The sequence below is a fragment of the Scomber scombrus genome, chromosome 7 (assembly GCF_963691925.1).
Source record: "Scomber scombrus chromosome 7, fScoSco1.1, whole genome shotgun sequence".
In the NCBI taxonomy this organism is placed as follows: domain Eukaryota; kingdom Metazoa; phylum Chordata; class Actinopteri; order Scombriformes; family Scombridae; genus Scomber; species Scomber scombrus.
In genome coordinates, this window is record NC_084976.1 from 16105118 (window position 1) to 16129718 (window position 24601).

General features: G+C 38.3%; 3 protein-coding genes across 3 annotated transcripts; 2 read left to right on the plus strand and 1 right to left on the minus strand.

Annotated features, from left to right (window-relative positions):
* Nucleotides 1–1294: 1294 nt before the first annotated feature.
* LOC133983827 (tubulin polymerization-promoting protein) lies at nucleotides 1295–14786 on the plus strand. Its single transcript, XM_062423032.1, has 5 exons — nucleotides 1295–1398; nucleotides 7514–7594; nucleotides 8230–8565; nucleotides 12375–12528; nucleotides 12613–14786. Exons 2-5 carry the CDS (start codon nucleotides 7581–7583, stop codon nucleotides 12820–12822), a joined length of 714 nt encoding a protein of 237 aa, XP_062279016.1. The 5' UTR covers nucleotides 1295–1398; nucleotides 7514–7580; the 3' UTR covers nucleotides 12823–14786.
* A 333-nt stretch (nucleotides 14787–15119) lies between these two features.
* Nucleotides 15120–22099, minus strand: cep72 (centrosomal protein 72). Its single transcript, XM_062423030.1, has 14 exons — nucleotides 21982–22099; nucleotides 21668–21795; nucleotides 20624–20816; nucleotides 20433–20541; nucleotides 20140–20274; nucleotides 19951–20029; nucleotides 19807–19849; nucleotides 16861–17061; nucleotides 16591–16766; nucleotides 16382–16475; nucleotides 16116–16294; nucleotides 15891–16017; nucleotides 15686–15797; nucleotides 15120–15558 (listed from the first exon to the last, which is right to left on the minus strand). The coding sequence occupies exons 1-14, from the start codon at nucleotides 22064–22066 to the stop codon at nucleotides 15498–15500; spliced, it is 1722 nt and encodes a 573-aa protein (XP_062279014.1). The 5' UTR covers nucleotides 22067–22099; the 3' UTR covers nucleotides 15120–15497.
* A 1053-nt stretch (nucleotides 22100–23152) lies between these two features.
* On the plus strand, nucleotides 23153–24601 carry LOC133983809 (uncharacterized). The gene is made up of 2 exons (XM_062423005.1): nucleotides 23153–23342; nucleotides 23842–24601. Exons 1-2 carry the CDS (start codon nucleotides 23253–23255, stop codon nucleotides 24379–24381), a joined length of 630 nt encoding a protein of 209 aa, XP_062278989.1. The 5' UTR covers nucleotides 23153–23252; the 3' UTR covers nucleotides 24382–24601.

Sequence of the window (24601 nt, forward strand, 5' to 3'; positions counted from 1 at the left end):
TTGGCAAGCAATACAGTGAACTAATGCACCATGTCTGTTCCATTTCCCCCCCCCAACTGTAACATATTAACCACACAGTGGCGCAATTGATGCAGCTTGAGATTATGTCACCAAACGATTACACTCAGTCCAGGCTGCTTTCATTATGGTGCACTTGTATCACTATTCTGAGCCTTTTCTTAAGCTCTCAGGCAGGCATGTTTTAATGACTTACCACTTTCTTTGAATTGTGTATCTGGGAGTCTGGTACCACTTGTGCTACATCAAAGCTAGATGTTACATAATGCCCATCCATTAGGATAGTCCTGGTTGTGTAACACATTAGAGAGCTGGACATCATAGGAGTCACGTTATATGGCAGCCAGTGGAAGATATACATCCTTTTCTAGAGGACTATCAATAATATATTAAAACTATTAACTATTATATTTGTTTTGAGAATTTCCTGCCATGATATTTCCTTTAGCCAGAACCATCAGGGAATCGAGCCAGAGCAATACCAGGATCAGAGTGCACTCAGTTTAGAAATACTCATTTTTTTTATTGCAACTGTATTTGACCATTGGCCTCTGATGCATTTCCTTCCTATGGGTCATAATCGCAGAGGACTTTACAGTGGTTGTTTATTAACTCTTACATACCTTTCAGCCATACTTTTTACGTTTGAGTGACTACACTTTGAATACTATTCTTTCAGCTTGAAATCTTATGACCCTTCCCAAAGTGACTCAGAATATACAAAAATTGAAATATTTTACAACTTTTTTTCATTCTCGTGCAGCTGATACACTTTTTATACAGACTGTAGGGAGTATTCTGGGTTCAATTTGACCCTGATTTATTCAAAAATAATATTTCAAAACTGTTATTCATATTCAATATTCATTGAGCTTAAGATGGCTGTTTTAGATAAAATAACTCTCTCCACAAGCTTCAATAATGATTAATCATCCATTTATTAATGAATGATGGTGTATTTATTAATGGAAAATAGATCTGCGGTTCAGAAATGTGATATAGAGACTAATTATGAGGGAACCCTGTGAGCAGTAAGCTGTAATGATTCTCCATATAAAACCCATTCTGCTTACACTGTATATTCACTCTCTGCCTGTCAACGCACCAAAAGATGCTTCGAGGTCAAACTGCTTGTTTATCAGCAGTCCAATGAGCACCGAGGCGCCATCACCAGCCCACAACAGCGAAGCGAGAAGAAAACAGCTCGTCGTGTCCTGCTGCAGCCAATCAGCGGGCTGGTTTCTCTTCAGCATCACGAAGGGAGCGAGCCATCGGCCAGACCTGAGCCCAAGCAGCGGGGAGGACAGAAACTTTGAGGCTGCGCAAGGCGTAATTATGGTTTTGTGAAATTGACAAGGAGGTGGAGGATTACATCACCAGGTAATTAAAACTAATATTGGCATCATTGTCCGACTCATCAGGATATAGTTATTGATTGTTGGGGCTCATGGCAGACCTGCATGGTTTCATGAAATGTCAAATGAAGAATTCGGTGATATCACAGCCTACACATTTCAGCTGATACCTGTAAGTGCTATGTTTGTTTTGTTTTCATGCCTTTGTATGCTTCCTCAATACTGAATTTGCAACATAAGGTGTCTTTGAAGCTGTTAGGACATGTGGCAGCATGCTTTGCGCAGACTTGAGTGAAATTTCAAGGGTTTATAAACCTGTACTGTAATGTTTTGCATTGACAGACATGCGTTAGGGGGTGACAATAACAAACGGGTCACGTGGAGTCTGTGTGAATCTGGCATTTGCAAGTTTATGTAACATATTTCGCTCTAGAGACTCACTCAGACACACTGGTGTAACCAGCAGCTGCAGCCATCTCCAGTAACATAAACATGAGCTTTTCCTCCTCTGTTTGTCTTTTAAACGCAGGCTCGATGAGAGACAGAGTGAAATGTTCCCCAATAACCATTATTATTGGTCAGAATGAATGACATTTGGCCTGTGGCTGCAGCCTGTGCACCAAGCTGTTTGGTTAAGTGTAGGCAGTTACATAATGATGCATGAAAAAAGGAATTATGCCCTCTTTTATTGGCTTCCTGATATTCGCTAAATTGAGCTCTAAATCGATTACAAAAGAGTAGTAAGAGCCATATGCATGAATGGAACACAAATATTATAATTCAGACAGAAATAGAAATAAGTATGATATATCCCATTACTGAGAGGTGATGATTGGTATGTTGCAAATTAATAATGTGAACATATTGGCTTTGGTGATTAATGCATTATGATGTGAGTGGTGCTATTCAGAGACAATGTACCTCAGTCATAAGGGAAGTAATATGTTTATTTGTTCTCAGTGACTGGCTATGTTGCTGTGTTCTCGCCATAGGTTGAATTAAGTATGCATGAGAAGACAGTCACTGAGTTTGTCCCAGATTTCTCTGTTCTGGGTTTCATCGCACTGGTCCGAGAGCCTTTGGGTTCCGTCATAAACAATTAACCTCAGCGTGTAAATGACCCTATTTTGTTTGTGATGAGTCAAATTCAGGTCAGGTATACAAATTTAAAAGGATTGCTTGTAGGCAAAATGAAGTGTTGAAGTCCAACAGCATTTTTTTTTACTAGATCTTTTTATTCATGTTGTCCTTTACATTAAGATATAGTTGCCAGTGTATTTCAGCATTTGTGGCTGCTTGGATGGAAAATTGCTGCAACATGACAGACATTATATATATGTCCATATGATATTACAAATCATTTCATATTCGTTTTTAATTGAATGAAATAAGACATAATACAACAGTGTCTGGCTTTTTAATATATCTTCTCTGTACTCTATTCTGAGCTAATTTACTGTTGGGTCAACAGGCCTTTCTCCATCTGAGCCATGTCAGGGACACGTCTGCTGTCTTTGGCATCATATTATTCCTCTCAAATGTGGGGTTGCATAAGGACCCCTGGGCTTTTTTTTACACTGCCTTATACCTCTATTTGGCTTGCTGTTGCTGCCAACAATAACTGCTGTAGCTTGTTTTGAACGTCTTGTTTTTCTACAGCACAATGCTTGCCAAGATCGATGATTCACAGAGTAGTTCAAGGGTTTAGGGAGGTGAGGACTGACAGAGACAGTGTGTGGTAGTGACCTCAGTCCTCAGGCTGCAGCGTGTTGATGTCATACCCTCCTCTCTCCTCATCTCTTTAGGGGGAAAGTGAGGGAGGGGGCCTAACTGTGGCTAAACTGAGAAATGGTTAAAAGGTTGTTTCTAGTTGTGTCAGGTGGTAAAATCCTGAAATACAGGTGAGATGAACTATATAGGGCTGGTGGCTGCTGCTATATTTGTAACACTGTCAACAAATCCCATGAAAAGACCCAAACCAGTAGCCCATCTCTCAATATTTGTTGACTTCCCTAATCTTTAAAGATCACAAACATATTTTCATTAGAAATCATAGCTGAGTAATGTTGTACAACACCTGCACACTGTAGTTTTTAGAGAACTTTACTCAACAGGAGCAAATAGAGCATTTGTTTCATGCTATTTTCAGCTGTGTATTAGTAAAAATGTGGTTTGTTGTGAAGTTTTACAGCACAGGGATGGTTTAGGGAAGGTTGACTAAAACTACAGTGCTCATGTTCATCATAATAAAGGACTTTGACTTTGGTTTCAATCTTTTCATGTGATTTTGTGATAGTAATAAACTTTTTGCCACAGACAGAAAGAACATTTTTGAATATCGTCAGCTTTATGCTTTACAGATGATGCAACATCAGTTGACATCATTCTGCTTTGCTAGTCCCATTCATTAGTATATGTTGTCTGACTGAAAGCTGGCAGACTGGCATGGTGTATTTTATTAGGTTGAGATCAGTCCTGAAAAGGCTTGGGGGGGTTTACTGTAGTGATGATGGTCTCTGTTTTATGACTGACTGACACGGTTGCATTCCAGAGCAGCTGCCTGGAAAGGATACTGATCTAGATAGAAAGCAGATGGGATCTCTGCATGCTCACTCACCATGATGGCATGATGGACGAGTAGGCTGCAACTAAACACTTGCCTCTCCTTCTCTCTCTCTTTCACACACACACAAACACATATACACATGTCAAATCACTCTGACGACGTCATCATTTTGTGTCCGCTAAACTGACAGTTAAACACAAAAAATGTGTTTTTGGTGTCATAGTCTGCATGTCGTCCACTGGCTGATCTCCTCCCTAGAGAATGAATAGAATGTTCCAGCCATGGCAGCGTATTGTTGCTATGAATAGATGCAGTTCAAAATGGGTCAATTTATGGTTTAAGCACTCATCTGTGCAGTGTATTGCCAGAAGGGGAGTGTATGTAAGCATGCTGTCATCTAGTCACAGATTTGTCTCTGGAGATCTGCCCTTAAACAAATGGCTTCTCATTTGTATGTGGCAAATTGGGGCAGAAAAAAAGACGCAGGAAAAAACTGAGATGATGATGTCGGTATTTGTCCATAATTAAAATCAGTCCTTTAAATTTAAGAGCAACTGAGTGTTTAATCTTACAATATTGCAGCCACCATACCAGTATGTGGGCTACTGTAAGTGGTTCTCTACTCTCTACTGTCTTTACTGACTATAATCTAAAGCACTGACAGAGCAGCACATTTCCTTTCATCTCATTGTGTGTGTTCAGGCCACTGAGCTCAGTCGAGTATTAATGACCTTTCTCATGCATTGGACATAATGTGGTTTGAGGAGGCTTGTTGTACTGAGGACTTAGGCACTTGAAACTACTGACTATAAATTGGAGGAGAGTGAAAAGATGCCTTTGTCTCACACTGATTTTGCCGCTGTCACTGAGACACAAAGGAAAACACACAGCGAGGAGCTACTGTATGAAAAGGTGGGGATGGGCACTGAGAGTAAAGTTAATGATGGAAACTCAGTGTGGGCAGTAAAGGAAGCCAAGAGCAACAAAACCCACATTACATAAAAACTGTTTTTATTTGTGGTGTAGTTTATTAATTGCAATGACTGACGTTATTAGCGTTACCTCATTATTGTATTGATTATTAATATGTAGCTCCCTTATGTGCTGTGAAGGTAAACTTGTTTGGACTACTTGATGAAAAATCCAAAGATGTATCAGAATATGTATGGAGTGCAATGTGATTAGAGATGAAATGATTTGTTGATTAATCAATTAGTTCATCAACAGAAAATCAATTGCCAATAATGTTGATAATCTGTTAATCGTTTAAGTTGGTAATCAAACAAACATGTCAAACATTATTTGGTTCAACCTTCTCAAATATGATAATTTAGTGCTTTTCTCTGTTTTATATCATTGTAGATTTTTTTAAAGATTTATTTAGGGCTTTTTGCCTTTATTGGATAGTAGCTGGCAGAGAGGCCGACAGGAAACAGAGAGAGAGAGGGGAATGACCTGCAGCATATGTTCCTGGCCGGATTCGAACCAGGAACGCTGCGATTATGTAGCATGCATGGTAACCACTTGATCGCCAGGGCACATAAATTGAATCTCTTTTGTTCTAGACTGTTGGTTGGATAAAATAAGTGATTCGAAGACCAATAATAAATTATTAATTGATTAGTCATGTAATATTTATGAACAGATTAGGTATGGCTCTGATCATCTGATTTAATTCAATGTTTCTATCTATACTCAGTTCAATTCAAGGGGATTAGTTTCTTGAAGATTAAATTACATCAGATGAACACTAATACTTAATTAATATAGAAGAGCTTCTCATCTTTTCGTATTCCATAATTAACTAACACTATTGTTTTCTTTTGAGTGAACGATTTCTGAAAATCATAAGTTCAAAGGGAACATACATTTTACCAGTATAAAAGCGTGGACCAAAATTTGCGAAAATAAAAGTGTACCATTAATAACAAAGTATACTGTATAATAAAGTATACCCATGAAATTTAGTGGAAATGTTTCATTATGCACTGAGAAAAGGCCCAAATATAAAGTTGATTCAGAGAATTGATATTGGATCATTCAGCCAAAAATGTGGTTTAATTGGAATACATTTTTTAAAAGTATGTCCTGGTTATAGTTGATTAGTGTTTAAAATAAAAGCTTAAATAACTTCTGAGTCTGAAAATTTGCATTTCTTTCATTTGTACAGTGTACCAGTGTGGATTTGCGACCTGACCTTTCTGAGTCTTTCATCGCTGCAAATGGATTTTTGATTTTCAGTCATTAACTAAACTCTGTCATGGAGAGATGTGAATACCTCATTCAACTGTAATTTATTGCTTATAGCTATAGTAGGTATAGATAAAAGATGGGGGCTTCAACAACCTCAATAACTCAATCTCTTGTCTCTGCCTGAGTCCTCGATGACATATGACTACAAATCCCCTGCCATCAATAGTGATAGTGTGCGATGTCACCATGTGTGTATGTGTGAAGAAATGGGCATGGGTCAGACAGAGGAGGCACTTGCGTTGGACAATGGCTTCCCAGTGTTCATAGCTCTGAATGCCATTATTCATAGACATTAATAATCTCTTCTTTTTTCCCTAAGAATCGACATACTGATTATAATGGCTTTATGCTGTGTCAGTCTTGGGACCTTTGTACCCATTTAATTGTTGACTGTACTGTCACATTTGTGATTGTTGGCCACAAGGTCGTGGAAACAAAACCCTTCACTTTACACGGCACCACTGGGGGTGAGTGAAAAAACTTTATTGGCAAACAACGGGGGACTAGCTTTACTAGTTGGAGCTGACGCTTTAGTCCGTGGGACACAGCATCTCTCTCCAGTTTGCATTTGATTGTATGTGTGTACAACTATTGGCAAATTGTTTTAGAGACTTTGTTAGGGTGTATTTTGCCACGGCAACACACGTCCTTTAAGGATGCTGAGTTAATTATGGGAACAGCTGAAAGGTAAGCACAGAACTGTCTTTTCCTACAAATATAATCCATGTATACATTGTCTTAATGTAAGTAGCTTGTTTTTCTGTTTTCAACCATTTTTCATGGCAGTACATTTTCCTGCATCTTGAGTAAGGACTGCAGTGAGCTCTACAGCTGTGATTCGAATGTGAAGCTGAGTTGAGGAGGTGAAATACTGCTGCTCTGTATTTGGAGACACAAATCAGGATGATGATGTGTTTAGAGAGGAATCCCTGTAGTTTGTCTGAATGAAATCATCATACAAGACAGAGAGGTGAAGTTGTTGCTCAGCAACAAAAGCTAACATATAATAGTGGTCTGGAAGTAATTTGGGCTTAATAAAGAGGATTTTGACCTGGTTCCTTTTGAAATTGTGATTATTGTTCACTCTAATCTGACAGGTTTCTCTTAGATGTATCTCCGTCTGTGTGTCAGACTATATTAGACATAAAGTCATCAGCAGTTGTGCTTATTTTGGATGCTTAAACAGTGAAGACAAGTGGAATATTGTACATTCAGTGTAAAGAACAATCATGTGTTATTTTCTTTAATTTCATGCTTTTCTCCATCTTTCAACCTGTTGCACTCACATATGTTCATATGTACATTCTCATCTTTTCCACAGCACAAAGAGGAAACAAAAGTCAGCTAATCTGAGCACTGCACAGAGGGAACCAAATTCCTGCTCAAGTATGGCAGACCAGAAGTAAGTTTTGGAAGACATCTATATGAGATTTCACTTCACTTTGCGTGTTCGTTCAAATATACCATCTGCTCCGTTGGTTCTTGATTTGTGGGCCTTTTGAGTTCCACAGAGATCTATTTATAGCCTTCGCCTCCTTGCCATAACATGTAAGACATCTGCCCATTCACATGCAGCCTCTGCACAGAAACACACCTCTGGAGAGTCTAATCCTGCCTGTAACAGAATAACTTTACAAAAAGGGACAGCTATAGACATATTAGCAAGCTGTGTCTTGACCTTAAGGCATGACGCATTGTTGTCTTTGTGCTGAAGAGTTTGTCTGTCACAGGGCTTGCAGATCAGGGTTAGATGAGATGTATCTGTGCCAAAAATCCTCCTCTTCCTCCTCAGTGTACAGGCAGAATAGATGTCTGTTTTTTCTTGTCATTTTTGATTAATTCCATAAGCTTTTCCTGGAGAATATGGTTAGAAATGATTCAGTGTTTCTCCTTGATCTGCAGCCAGTTATTACTTATATAATTTATATAACAGTCTTGATGTATTTTAACCATTCAGTTATGTGTATTAATGGAGGGATTTGTTTACCTATTATGTTGCACTGATGGTCAGATGATGTTGTATTTTTTCCCTCTCAGAGACAACATAGATGACTTTAAAGTCCAGACAGCCAAGCACTCTAACATGAGTTCGGCCCCTTTACGGCCACACAGTGAACACTCTAAAGACAGGGCATCCAAAAGGCTTTCATCTGATTCTAATGGGACCAGTGAAGGAGGTATGGGGTCATCCACACCAGTGGAGTTGACTGCTTTGGAAGAGGCATTTCGGCGATTCGCCATCCATGGTGACACACGTGCTACCGGCAAGGATTTGCACGGCAAGAACTGGTCCAAACTCTGCAAGGACTGCACTGTGATTGATGGCAAGAACATCACCCTCACTGATGTCGACATCGTCTTCAGCAAAGTCAAGTAAGAAAAACATTAACCTTATTCAGCACTAAAAGATACATATTGTGAAATGGTTTGACCTTCTATTGTCCAAAAATATGTTTTTAGTAGCCCTTATTAAAGTTGCCAACATCTGAATCAGTTAAGCCAAGATTAATTATGATGTTTATATATTACTCTTGATCTGTGGAGCTCACCACAGGCATGTTACTACAAGATTGTGTTCTTTTACTGCATAGCATTACATTACTGTTGCAGCAGCAGAGATGACTACAGGCTTAGTCACTTGGATCTGCATGCCCAAAGGGACACTAAAGTCTCAAACATAGTAGCTTTGTGGTTGCAAGAACACAAAAGTGGAGATGTAAATTGGTTCTGTAGGAACTGTAGAAAAGAGCACTGACAGCTGTTTTTGTTTCATTAGCATCCATAGAGTTAAATCAACAACACTGTCTTCAGCACAAAGTCAGGTAAAACAGGCACAAACCTTTATATACACTGACTCACCACCCATAAAGACTGTCTCAGAGTCATATTGTAAGAATTAAGGGGTCACCTGTTTCTTACTGTTTCATTAAAGTCCACAGAATTGAATCATTGATGCAATCTATTATGCATACGTGTAAAATAACTATTACTATAACTAACTATAATGTCTCAGAGACACTTTGTAGTTACAGAATTTCATGTTTTCTGGCAATAGTGTTGAACATGCGATTCTTTGTTATATTAAGTTGTCTCAGCTGAAGCTGTCCATCAGAAACAGAAGCCGAAGCAAAAGGCCAGCATGGATCATCCTGTATTCCCACAGGCTGGATTGATTCATACCTCACTGCTTGATTTACATGAAAGAGAGTCTAATAATAATCCATGACCTCAATATCATTCCACCAAAGAAGAAAAACTTCTTATTTATACAGCTATTCCCAATGCTACAAGTGAATAGTGAATGTGCAGTATAACAACTTGACGGATGAGTGCAGGTAATTATTATGTGATATAAAAAGGCAGAGCTTTTACAATGTGCATCTGCGCATGGCTGTTTTTGAGATCTCCACTCATACACAAAGCAGCTTTGCACTTATTTATGTCCTGGTTGAATGATGTGAATAAAGATTAGTCTGCTACATAGCACCAGGATAGAAGAGTATGGTAGGAAGCCACTCAGCATCATGTCAGGAGTGGACAGTCATGAAAAAGGTCTCACATTGATTTAGTGGATTTTCCATTTTCTGCTGGTGTGTGACCATGTAATGCTCAATCTCAGTCATTTTGTGTACACACTTATACATATGAGATTATATCGAAAAATATTATGTTATTTTTCTGTAAAAAAATCCAGTAAAAATGTATTATTTTAGTTGGAGAAGAGTTGCAGCACCAAAAATGTATATATTCACAAAGCTGGGACTTAATGACTGAGGTTTCAAATCAATACCAACACAAAATACTATAAATATGTTTTGTTTCTCATTTAGTACTTGTTTACCAAGTATGAACATGCACAGAAGGTATCTTAAAGTAATTACTTGGAGATGGATTTGGTGGTGTCCTTTTCCTTAATTAAAAACCTCAAAAACTCACGTTTCAAGAGACACACAGGACGGCTGTGGTAGGATTCAGCCCTCAGTTATTGCCACAGGCCATATGTGTGGCATCACTTGAAGAGCTTTATTCATTATGCATCTTTAAAATATTAAGCTTTATCATGCAAAGCCAGTCCTCCAAAAAGGATCATGCATATCCTTCCACTTACAGAAGATCTTGTGACTCATAAAACTGAATCTACATGATTGGCAATCATACTGTACTGCAATTAACGATGAATGCTCTGCCGAAAGATAATGGCCATCATGGGCATTCCTTTGTTTTCTTACATTTTTAAAGGAAAAGAAGTATCTTGTTTTTCTGGACTTCTGAATCACCCACATCAACACCTTCACAAATGGCAATGGGTGTTTATGTTTTATGCTGAAAATTTTTTCTTGGCAAGACTAGATGGAGAATTTCTGCATCAACTTAAAGCTGACTGTGGGATTTAAGCATGGCTATATTTAGAAATGTGCAAACAATATGTTGAAGTTTAAAGAAAAAATATACATTTACATATACATATACATTTGGTGGTAAATCTGTACAATGTCATACATAAACTCCTTGGATGTGTCCTTGGTATGTGAATTTACGGGCTCTGTCGTCTGAGACCTACAGGTTCTGGTCAAAGTCCCGGACAGTCCAGCATGCATTTTGTAGTTCTGCAGTGCATTGAGGTGGATTGTACAGTACAATCTGAACAAAGCATGTGGTGTGTGTGTACACTTCAGAGCCAAGCACAGGATAAAAAGAGGTACAGGCTGGGGGAGGGGCTCATTTTCATGTACTCTCTGACTCCAGGCGTGACTGAGCTGCCATGCCAGATATGCAGATCTCAACTTTCCTTTTAATCAGTGTCAAAGCGCTTTGCTTGCACACGAGAAATTAAACATCTTAATGAGCACTGGCTAATCACAGTATGGCTGAATGAGTTCTTATTACAGATGTATGCTGCACCACATTATGCCATTTGCCTGCTTGGAGCCACCACAACATAAACTATAGATGAGGTAGAAATCTGGCATACACATAATTACTGGCGTGCCCTTTATTTTCCAGGGTTTGGTTATATATCCTCATCACTGAACATTATCTGAGGCAGTCTAGATGGTTGAACTATGTAAATAAAGAGCAGGTCAGCTACCACAGTTTTCCAAGCTAAAGTTAGCCTTGCTCTCCAACCTTTGTTTTCTTTAACCTTATCATAGCTTCCTTAGATGCTGATTTGCTGTTTATTTACACAGCTGAACCATTTGTATACTTATGGGAATTTAATAGGTCAGTATGGGGAGCTCTGCAGAGGACACAGAGTCATCTTCCTTGGACAGAAGTGGCAGCTTGAACAGGGCTCTCAAATGTTTAACATTGATGGATCGCCCAAACAAAACTGGTCACTAGATGAGTCAAATTATTAATAAACCCAAACGCCCCTGTTTACTCTAGCTTGTTGCTATGACAGCAGGTTGCCTGGGGAGACTGCAGGCTTTATAGGCTGTTGTTTAGGTGCTTTATCACCACAGCGATGGCTGTTTGTGTTTGTGTTACTATGCACTTTCAACATGGAAGTGAAACGGGCAAAGGGCCAGTTAAACAACTGGAGCTCTACCAGATGGAGAATGATTGATGATGATGATCTGTGGTACAGTATTACCAGGAGTTACAACAATTTGATCTTACGAATGAGAATACGGTGTCTTCACAGTACTTAGTTGGATTCAGCAGGTCTAAATGTCCCTGTTCGTTAGTTGGAATGTAAAACGTCAGGGCTCTGGGTCCTGAGTACTGGTGCTGGGAAACTGTCATACAATATCCAACCGAACACAATATGATACATGATGTGAAGAGACAGTCACATATACAGGCTACAGCTGTACGTGTAGGTCTGTGGAGTTGCTCAGACGACAGTGAAGTATTGATACACACTGGGAGACGAGATCCAAACAGTGAAAGTTTTCCTCACTGTTTATCTCAGTGGGATACCATCTCCATGCTGAGTCTTACATCTGCTATGTTGAAGTGATCACACATGGCTTTGTGTACACTACTGGCAGCTCTCGTTTTTAAAATTTCCAACTACACCGAAAAGATGAAAAACCTGCTGATAAAGCAGGCCTAAATATACCTTTTTTTTGTCCCTGGAGATTCATGTGTGCAGATACTCCTTTTGTGGGCTTTTATGTGCTTTACTGCGACAAGTGTTATCCCACACTTAAGCTCCTTTTCCACTTGCATTTCAGGAAGAAATCCTCTCGCACCATCACATTTGACGAGTTCAAGGTTGCCCTCGGAGAACTCGCCAGAAAGAAATATAAAGAAAAGACCACAGAAGATGCTGAGGCTGAGGTCTTCAAGCTGATCGAGGGGAAGACACCTGTCATTGCTGGAGTCACAGTAAGACTTCATTAAGAATCGCACCATGTTTACTTGAGCAACATTTGCCAAATACACTGAAATATTTTGCAATCTTCCTCACAGAGAGCCGTGGCTTCCCCAACAGTGAGCCGTCTCACAGACACCAGCAAGTTTACAGGCTCACACAAGGAGCGTTTTGACCCCACCGGCCGTGGGAAGGGTAAGGCAGGACGAGTAGACATAGTTGACACTTCTGGCTACGTCTCGGGATACAAACATCAAGGGTCCTACGAAAAGAAAGTCACTAAACCAACTGATGCCAAACCCATGTGAGGGAGAAGATGAGGAAATAAACATTTGATCAACTACTAGGATAATTTTCTAATAAAGGAGTACTCAAAGAAAGCACAAAAGAATAGGTTTTCATACATTTTCCCACCCATCTATTTTGTGTGTGCGTGTGTGAGAGAGTGATATTTTTGAGTTCCTCTCTTTGTGAAGTGTAAGAACTGGAAAACTGTTTACATGTATTTTTACAAAGTCATCACCAGCTGGTACATTCCTGTCTGATAGCAAGCTACTGCCAAACACTGAAAGAGAACAAATGAGAGAAACTGCTATGCTATGAATACTGAAGCTTTGTTGTTATGATAGGGCCTTATATTATTTATTGAGCACAATGAACAACATGCCGAGAAAAACAGAAGTGAGACAACAGTTTGATGAATTAACAACATTGCACTTTTAATGGAAAATTTTCCAGTCCCATATTTAGGCAAATAAATGTGTTTTTAATTTGTTTTAGCAAAGTTCAAATAATAATTGGCACACATTTCTGACAGATATTATTAGTCTTTTTTTTCTTTTGTATTATTAAAATAGTTAATTCCATCTTCAGTGTTGATTGTCTGCCATCCCAATTTTTTAACTGTATGTCTTTACAAAATCTGCTGTTGATTTACTTTATAGCTCACACTGTCATTTGAATAATTTGCCTTCAGCTCAAACCAAGAATAGGATATTGTTATATATTATATATTGTAGGATATATGTCTTTGTCAATTTCCTCTTTTTTTTGCAAAGATACAATTTAGATAATTGTGTCTTTTTTTTTTAACTTATGCCATATCTTCTGGGTTTTGTAAAGGTGTTAAGCATAAAAAACATGCAAATTACTGAAATGGGTCTTCTTGTAACTCAAACTAAATTTTTTAAATATGATTTCTTTATTTTCTCTTACACTGTCATTATTCAGACCCTATTGTGTCTACCATTTTAATAACATGCATTTCACAATTGGTGACTTCAGCTGAAGAAGGAAGCTCTAACCACAGCATATGAGCTGAGTTGTACAAGATTGTATCTTTAACATTCTACTTCAAATTGTATTTCCTCATCAGATTCATATACAGTAGTTCTAATATATTTGTGGTAAGATTGTGTATATGATAAAAGTTTTAGCCATATGGCTTAATTTATGACACTGGCTTCATGTTTTTTTATTTTTCCTGTATTGCTGTACTTTGTGCATGTTATATATACTGCATTTGATTCAGAAGCATATAAATGATAGTCAGAGTTTGTTGTATGATATTGGAACTGCCATGCCTGCTGTGAGGACAGACTACTGGACAGACTTCATATTTTCTTGCTTAAAAATTTAAAAATTTAAAAAAAAATTAAGTAATTAAATTGTGGGATCATGGTAAAATCTTGTTTTGCTTGAAATCAATATGTATCAACTTGTACATGTGCAAAGTCAGCTACTTTCTAATGTTATATTTGTTGATCACGAGTACCTTTAATGTGTGGTACTGTCATCCAAGGCACACATTTAACTGAAAAAAGCAGGGGCTTACTATTCTATCCTTAAATACTGTAAGAGATAAAGCGATAATTGCAAACTAGTAATATACTTTTGTAAAATATTTTTCCAACATTGTGATAGTGTTTCTTTCACACCACCTGTAGCCTCAGCTGATGAAGAATCATGCATCAAGCACAAAACCAGCAGCTATCAGTGTGTTAGTTTTTTGTCTTCTGCAGTAGCCTGAGTATCATCGGTTTTCTGTGCTTAATGCCAAATACTCTGCACCTTTAATGGAGGAACAATATTGTCCTTTTTTTCCCTTCTTTGAAATAACTTTTAATGTGCTATTGTGGCCCAGTGCATGCAGTGTGTTTTTGTTCTTGTTCTTTAGACCTCTTAATGTGTGTTCATGATTTGTAGTGCTTTATTGAAAATAAAAAAACACCCCAGAACCTCTGCTGACTGGGTTATAGGGTGTCAGTCAAAACTTTATGCTTTATATTCTTATGGCTTGTTCAGGAGTATCATGAAACTTTCCACCAGTCACACCAACCAGTGATGTGTAACATTTACATAAAAAAAAAAAAACTGCATTCAGTTTACTGCATGTAGCATCCACATCCTAACCTGATTTACCCTGCTCTTGCATTAGTGTCTGCGTGTGTGTGTGTGTGTATATGTGGCTCTCCAGCCCTAAGGCCGAAGTATAAATAAAGTCACAGTGCAGCTGGAATCTAGATGCATTCATTCCACTGCAGCATACAAAGCAGATGGAGACATAACTGACCTAAAAAAACGAGGAGAGGGGGGGGCAAAGAGACACAATCTTGCCACTGATCCAGGAAATACATTATGATCTCACCAACATTTTCCCCCCAAAATCATTTGTTAACATAACAGCCCTGTCACACACTTATATACAAACTTTCTTGAATGAATTGCCTCTCCCCCAGCACTGTTTACATCAAGTAAACACGGCCTATGCATATTATATTTTGGAAATAATGAACACTACGTTTATCAAAAGGGCTGGGAACTTAATACATACACAAATTAAATGTACACTGCACCGATATAAATAAAGTACAAATTAATTGAAAACGGTCTGTGGCTGCTGGAGCTCGTACAGTGTCTGCACTTTTTAAATGATGCTCGACTCAGTCTTGCTTTGATGTAACCACTGTGGTGTGAATTTTCTTCAGTGTTCCCCACTTCCCTTTAGTTCAGCTAGCAAACACTCATTGGTGGCCACAAGGGACCTGCGGAATGTACAAAGGCACAAATAATCACAACCGAGCTGATTTAGATGTTAGATTAAATCACTGTTGAGAGCGTAAAGTTACAGATAAACCAAGTGCCAACGCTTAGATGGGGGCATCCTCTTACCTGTGGCTCTCTTGCAGCATACTTGACAAATCCCTGACTTTATCAGTCTCTTGCACTTTCTCCTTCAGCCCCTCGATCTCTTTCCTTAGTTCCTCCACTTCTGTCTGAGCCTCTATGGATGCACAAGAACAAAGCATGGCATGTTATGGGGGGAAAACAGCTAAATATTCACTTATATGTGTCCCAAACTGGCATTGTCACTCACCCTTTATCTGAGTAATAGGGGAACTTTTCATCATAGACTTGAGATACTGTCGTTCTAACTTGATGAGCTGCTTTTGTAGAGCAACATTCTCCCCCAAGACGATCCTCAGCTGCTCGTTGAGTTTGCCCTGTGTTGGATTACAGACACACAATATGCTTAAATGTCTGGAGATCCTATGAAGCTGATCTTAAATTGTATATTGTTGTTACTATAGAATTTGCTCACGACTGCACTGCGAGCTTCGTCCAGCTGAGTGGAGAGATTACTGACTTCAGTTTTGTGCTCTTCCTCTTGTGCAGCCGCTCGAAAGCTAAGTGCACCAGCTTCCTGTCTTAAGGTCTTGACCTCAGCCTCCCGAATGGAAATATCGGTTTCCATCATAGAAAGGATCTGAACTGCCTGTGCTAGAGCCAGAAATAGAAATGATGGGAATACATTCATAATCTCAGGCTCCTGTAATTAGATACCACATTCCCCAAAACCCAACTCACACAGGAAGTTGTTGTTATGATGCAGCGATCTCTCTCCAGTCCAGTGTTTGTCGACAAGGTTGAGCAGCATCTCAAGGGGTTTCCTATAACCACCCTGCACAGGGGATTCAAAGATAAGTTCATGTCAGAAGAGAAACATCCAAGTTGTCAGAAGAAATTATTCCTAATTATTCAAGTCAAATAATTGAAAGATTGAATTAACTTTCTACCTTTTTTTTCTTTTCGTTATGCTGTGGCAGGCGGGATCCCCCTTCTGTCTTGTTGAAGCTAGAGTAGGTCAGTCTTGGAGGATGTAAAATGGGGTTGGAGGGGTCAGATAGATTCAAACCAGGACGACGTGGACTAGGTGGCCGGATATTAATAAATGAAGAACTATGACGGTGACCTTGATTGTGAAAAATGTTGATAACACACATTCAGCAGCACATCAACAAAGTGACATTTGTTATTTATGAAGTCATAAAAAAATCAGTCATTACCAGGATTAGGTGTAAAATGACCTTTGGCTTCATGCCTGGTTTGTTGGGGGAAGTCCTTTTGCTTTTGTTTTCCAGGCACAGCTCTGTGTTTCTCCACATAAGGGCCAAAGGACACTTTTGGTCTTTCAGTCACTTTTGATGAGGTAGAGCTTTGTTTATTAGACATTTCTTCCACATATGGCACTTTGGACTCAGTGTTATCTGGAATATTAACAAAGAACATCATAAAACAATGCTTAATTGACCATCAATAGACACCTTGAGTTGATGATTCAAATAAAGACAAATTGGCTTCTGTCTCCACCTACTGGTGCTTTTACATATGTCAAAAACAGAAAAGAAAAAACACTGAATGAGGAACAGCTACTGTCATTTACTAATCTTTATTGAACTATTATACGAAATGTGTTGTTTGTTTTGTTTGTGGATGGGGTTGGGCTGGATGGGGGCTTCTTGTGTAGTATTGCAATGTACTAGTTTGCACTTATTATGCCTCTCCAGATGTGTTTTAATTAATCCATTTATCTGTTTTGTCCAACACTTTGCTCTGATTTCCTATAAAAGCTTATAGCAACCAAATGAAACAGATTTTTAGTACAATTACACAGAAGCATATTTATGGGTCATGTTTTGTTTTTTTAACCTGAAGATAGAGCTGGAATGATTAACTAGTGTAGAGATAACAACAACAAAGTCTCATCAACCTCTTCAGCTACTATAGTATGCTCCTTTTAGACTACCAACATGTACTTAAAACACTCTGACTGACACACCCAAAAGCGAAAGAAGAGGAGTCAATGTTACTATCCCTAGACGCCATGAAAGCATTCGATCGGGTATCCTGGCAATACCTAATTCAAACCTTAAAATGCTTCAAATTTGGCCCGAACTTCATCAAATGGATACAAACACTATATTCAAATCCACAATCTGCAGTTAAGGTGAACGGATTTCTCTCAGACCGCTTCACCTTAGAACGTGGCTGTAGACAAGGCTGCTCACTATCCCCTCTATTATTTGATATCAGTATTGAACCACTAGCACAGTTGATTAGGGATGACAGTAACGGTTTACAATAAATGGAGAACAGCACAAAATGTCAATGTATGCAGATGATGTACTGCTGTATCCAACAAAACCTGCAACAACAATACCATACTTAAAGGACCTCATTTTCAGGTATGGATACTTCTCGGGCTACAAGATAAACATGGACAAAACAATGGCCACGGATATAGGTGGCAAAATCCCAGATATAATTACATTTTCTGAGCGAGTTTTAATGACCAATAGATGGCATTAAATATCTAGGCATTCATATACCACCTTCATTAGAAAAACGGTATAATGTCAATTACAAATGCCTAATCCAAAACATTAGTAACGACTTGTAACGATGGTCAATACTTCAATACTAAATCACCTTTGACAAATTAGACAAGCTAATCTCAATATTTATCTGGCAAAGAAAACAACCAAGAATTATATTAATAATGTTACAACTATCTAAAGCAAAAGGTGGGTTCAAACCAATATGAGACATTATTTTTGGGCTGCACAATTAAAACCGTTAACAATATGGATTCAGGACCTGTCATACACACGCTGGCTTAATATTGAAAAGAGTTTATGTGAGATACCTCTACAGGCCCTACCATTCTTAGAAGCTCACTCAAACATGGGTGAATGAACCAAAATCACATTAAAATATGGAAGACAATAAAACTTACATTTACACTTACATAACCCTAACCCTAAAACAATCTCAGCACTCACAAATATTGGATTTATAAGTAGTTATGTGTCCTCTAAAACAGATACAGGGTTCAGAAAATGGTCAAAGTACAGCCTCACCAACTTACATCAACTCCATGATGCCGGCACTTTAAATCATTTGCACAAATTTGTTATTAAAACATAAGGATAGGGTCAAAGTTGTTAAGCCCATGCTAATTGATAAATTATTGATAAAAGTACAAACAAGGAATTGTGATAAGAAATTAATAAGCTATTGTTATCAAATATTTTTAGGCATGAATATGAATAATACAATACAAATGAAAGAGAGATGGGAAACTGAGACTAATTCAAACATATCACAGGATATGTGGGAAGAAATATGTACTGAAGCACGTCTGGTAACTAGCTCGAATGTGTGGAGGGAATTTAAATGGAAGGTAATCATGAGGTTCTTTCGGACACCTGAAATTATGGCTAAATTTGGCACAACACATTCAAATAAATGCTGGAGAAATTGCGGCCCACACATCGGCAATCAGACCCACATATTTTGGTTATGTCCGAAACTGGAAATATTCTGGGAAAAAGTGTTTGAAACACTCAAAGAAGTATCTAGCAGAAGCATTACAATGGACCCAACAGTGGCTTTACTCGGTCTATTACCAAAAGGCATCGAAGGAAGAGCCAAAAAAATATCTCCTACAAATACTACTAGCAACAGCAATTAAATGCATTACAGTTAGGTGGTTAAAACCTGACCCTCCAACATACAATATGTGGACTAAGAAAATAAAGGAAATATATCAAATGAAAAAATAAAATACTCCCTGAGACTCCAAAAAGACATATGCACTAAAAGGTGGAGCCCTGCCGTGGGTATACTAGTATAATGAGGAACCCTTGCATATGTTTTGAATTCAATCTATATTATTAGTCTAATATTGTTTTATTTCACTTTATTTTATTTCATTTTATCTTTTCTGTTGTTACAGTCTTTGGTCCTTTTGTTGTGCCCTAATTGTCATCATGTCCTTATTAGTACTACTTTGTATTGAAAACTAATTTGAGAAAACAGCAGATAATATGATGAATGTGATTCTGTATGTATGATTATGTATTAAACTGAAATTAAAATTGAGTTAAAAAAACAAAACAAAACAAAACACTTTTCTGTACATGGAGAAACAAAGACATTTGTAAACATACCATATTTTGAAGCAGGATACCTGAGGATGGATTTAGAATTTTCCTATTAAAACAAAATAAAAAAATAAAGCAGATTTCTCAAATCATACATATAAAACCAGCAACGCTGGTGATATTGTTTGATCAACAGAAACATTTAATTACCAGTTTTGGAGTGGAGCTCCGCTGTTGTGTAAAATCTTTTGATTCTTCCTCTTTGGTTTCGGGGACAGAAAACAAAAGCAAACGAATTTGAGATTTAAAAAAAAAAAGAACTTCATGTGGTTTCATTTTTTAATTTTAAAAAACAATTTAGACTTAAACATCTCACCTCTCTGCAGGTGAGTTACAGGTGACTCTGCTTCTTTTTCTTTACTTTCACTTCCATGATCCATTGCAACAGAGTTCAACAAAACATCATCAGTGTCAGTCCGGAGAGAAAGCCTCTTGGTTAAATGGTTGACTAAAGCCAATCGCTGATCACTGCTTCTGAAAATCGCAAGCAAAACAGCAAAGACAGAACTGATCATCTTGAAGTATTATGTACAATGTGGCAGGGAAGACAACATAAAATTCAGTCCAGTTCTTTAGCTGACATATTTAAACATATGCACTCATTTAAGTGAAACATCTGGCACTCAGTTTACCTTTGGTCAACAGCCTGATTCAGAGAGGAGCTCTTCTGTTGAGGTGGAAGGTCAGATGAGAACTGCATTACGGCAGCTTTGCGCTCAGTGTCTCTAACTGAACAGCTGTCTTGAAAACAACAGAGGACACACGTAAATACTAAAAACTGATCTGAGATGAGCACAATCTGGACGACATGGCTATATCTTACCTAGCTTGCGTAGATTGGGCATGGCGTGCACCACATAAGGGCGGTAATGTGGGTAACTTTTGGCCAACGGGTTGAGTCTGAGGTCTAGCTCTTTCAAAGCCAGCAGCTCAAACAGCACTTTTACCTCTTTTAGGGACGGTATGCAGTTATAATATAGGATTAGCCTCTCCAGCTTTTTCAAGTGTTGCACCCCCTACAAAGGAACCAAAAATGTTCAATAGGTTAGGTGACAGTTATCATCAAAGCAGTGCCTCACTGTCAATGGCTGTTTCTGCCAATGACACCTATTACAATAGTTTGAAAAGTATTTGTTGGGGTGTGCGTATAATAGAGTGTTCGGGTGGGTTGAGGGGGGCTGTGATGTCAATACAAGAACCTCTTCAGACATTTTTCAACAATTTTATCTTAAATGCATGTAGTTCCTAAAGTTTTCTAAGATACTGAATGTCAAAATAGAATATTTCAATTTGATGGAGTCTTAGATTTGATTGTTTCACTCATTGTAAACATCACACAGGTTTAATGAAAAGCTTAAAACAAGCTGACAAAGAACGTATATGATTCTGTCTAATAATAGTGTGGAATAAAAGTAGTTTTCTCTACAGTAGTTTAATGCACGTTGAATTATGTAGAAGATACACAAACACATTTACAGTTCTCATCCTCTCTATGCTGAGCTGAGTCCAGCCACATACTCATCCAGCCATGAGCCTCAAAGTGCTTGGGGGGCTCTTTCATACCATCAGCCATCAGACTGCAAAACACCACATCTTCCAGTACCTCCCACTCCCACTAAAAAAAAGACTGATGCTATCCTTACTATGTAAATCCCAAGAACATTGTACACATTTACATAATCTCAGGAATTTCTGCATATTGCACATTTACACATATTGTTTACTGTAGCTATAGAGTATTTTGCTTTTTTTTTTTTTATCACTTTCACCCTAAGCTGCTACTTTCATCCCACTGTACTGCTGTGTCAATTTGAATCTGTCACAAGGGAGATAAATAAAGATACATTTTATCAGAATTAAATCCTACCTCAACAGAAATGAGCATATTGCAAGACAGATCCAGAGACTTCAGACGAACAAAGTTATTCAGTGCGTTTCCCAGATGTCTGATCTTCTCCTCGTACGTGCCAGGGAGGCTCAGTGAGCGGACATCACCTGTTTAAAAAGGATAAACGTGATTTCAGGTTTGCAGCAGGTTCACAGATACTGTAAATTGTTAGCCGTCGTTAGCTTACGCATCGAAACTTTTTAAATGTCGCGCTTTTAGTCCTACATGTTTGGATGTCAAAACTACTTCGTTCATTTCTATGTAGTGTTATGCTTATCATAGGATAATGTTACCCAGACATGGATGTTTTAATTGTAATTTGTCCCGTATCCACGGCTCTGTTATTGTGGTCCATGTTGTCAAACACTCCGCCGCCATGGTTTTCGAACTGTTGCTGCATTCAGGGACAGTCGGGAAAACGCAAACGTCCTTTTCACCACCCTGTGCGTACTGTCTCCTTCACTGGATACAATCATAGACTTGTTGTCATCATCATCATCTTCACCACATACTTTCAACACCTTCAACGTTGTGAAAAAAAAAACCCAACAGACCAGGGTCACCATGATGCATCTGTAATGAGTTGGCTTATTTGCCCGAAGCAGTACTGACAACAAAGCTCCTCTGTCTGCTGTGTATGTGTGCAGTGGTGTCTGCTAGATAGTTTCCTGTAAAGTACACAGTTTAACTATTTGAATTAACAATATTAGCTGCCATAAATTAGTTGGTAAAGTATTGTAGTCTAATACAACAGCCCTGCAGTAAATTCTCACTTCATGAAGGTTATAATGTTCAGTTTTTGTTGAAACAGAGAGGCATTAAATCAACTATATGGTCATCTTGGAGACTGTTTGGAGCTGTTTGTGATAGGCTACTGTTGAACTATATTTCATTATACAAAGAGTGTTCTGTTATTTAGCTTCACCTCATTGATATAATGAGATGGACACAAGATTATGAATCCGTCAGTATGTTGCAGTACATTTCAATAGTAGTACAATATGGCACATTTAAAATTATCATAGATGATGATGATCATAGATTTGAAACACTGAAAAAGTTTATACAAAAACTGAACATTATCAACGTCATAAATAGAGGGTTTGTTGACAATTAAAACAAGTAAAAGAAACAGACAGGATTTTTTTTAAACTTTATTGCGCTCTTGCCTTAATGACGACATCCGGTCTCAGAATATGAGAAAATTTGTTTCTGTTCGTTAGTGATTTTGTTTTTTAAATATGAAAAGGAAATCAAACCATGTTTCCAAGTTCTGCTCATTCTCTTTTGACCAGGAAAAAAGAAAAACAACTCGTATTTCAATATAATCTTTACGAGCAGCATTTGAAAGCATCTTATGGAGTCTGCGCATAGTGCATATCCGGTACGTGTCACGTATCATAACAAGCGTGCCTCTGTTGTTCCTGCACAAAGTTAGCTCTGCAGTCAGACGATCATAATAAATACACGCCGACATTCAAGTACATGATACAGTTGTAGTTTGTGTTCATTCACACATTCAGTAGAAGCCAACCAACTTTCTCTGTTGCCAATATTGTTTTTAATGGCGTCCATCTCAACAGAGTGGATTAAATCATGTTCCAATATTATGTTGTCTGCCACAGCACTGTACTCTTCTTATAAACTCTTTAAGGTAGGTATCATTCATTGTAGTGTCAATATAGATGCTGGGCTTATACCATGAGTCAGTTAGTCATTTAATTTAGTCGGTTCACTGAAAACTAATCAGTAACTATGTTGATGATGGATCAAAATATTAATTTGATTAGTTCATCTTTTAAGTTCATTCTTCTTTAATGTTGGGATTTGCTGCTTTCTCATTACTTAATGATAGTACAATGAAAATATCCTTAGGTGGTTTTGAACTGTTGACTGAAGAAAAGCTGTTTGAAAATGTCACTTTAGGCTCAGGTTTTTTGTGACATTTTATAAACTAAATTGCAGGTAACTCAATAATGAAAATAATATTTTTAGCCTTTGTTACTTCTCACATTTATTTAGCTATAGTATGAAATAAGTGTATGTGTTGTGTTCTGAATATTTAAGGATTGGCATCTCTGTAACTTTAACGAGAAATTAGTTAATCAATTATCTGTTTCATTACTGCTGCTACATTTTAACTCCCTCTGCAGGATCACAGGGCTCCTTCAATAGGCCTCTTCATGCTTGGACTCTCTGCAGGACTTTGCATCTCGCATCCCTCCAGCTCGTTCCTCTCCTCCCTCCAGAAAGAAGCAGAGTGGGCCGGTGAGGTTCTGGCTCCAGCGCTGGTGTCCTTCCACTTCCTGTGGCTCAGCGAGGACCACAACACGGCACATATCCTCCTGTGTGGCTCCTGCCTGTTGCTGGGACTGTGTGACTGGCTCTCAGCAGATGCCCTCACACTCTTGACCCGCTGCCTGGGCCTGTCGTCCCTGTCCTGTTGCCTGACTGTGTGTCTGTTTGCTGGTAATGCTTTGGGAGCCCTGGGTGGCGTGGCTCTCAGTCTACCATTACTTGTTGCTCCAGGTGTAGGAACAAACTGTTTCGCCCCTCTCATCTCTCCAGCTGCCACTGAGGGGATGTTGAAGTGGCTTTTGAAAGGGTTCATGTCCATAGGCTGTTGGGCTTCAACGCAAGCCCTCGACAAGTTTCTGTTGGACATAACTGACCGATGTAACTTAATCATTTAGTAAACTAATAGAGAACTGTATAATCTATTAGGATCTGTGTTCATTTGCACTGTGTCAAATGCTACTAAGTGACCGATTGGACATATGCATATTTTTTGTGCCTAATTTACAGGCATTTACGAGTAAGATTTAAGCTATATTTCATTGTGATTCCTACTAGAACTGAAATGATTATTCAATTAAAATTGGCACCCAATTTTTTTAAAGTCAAGTATGGAGA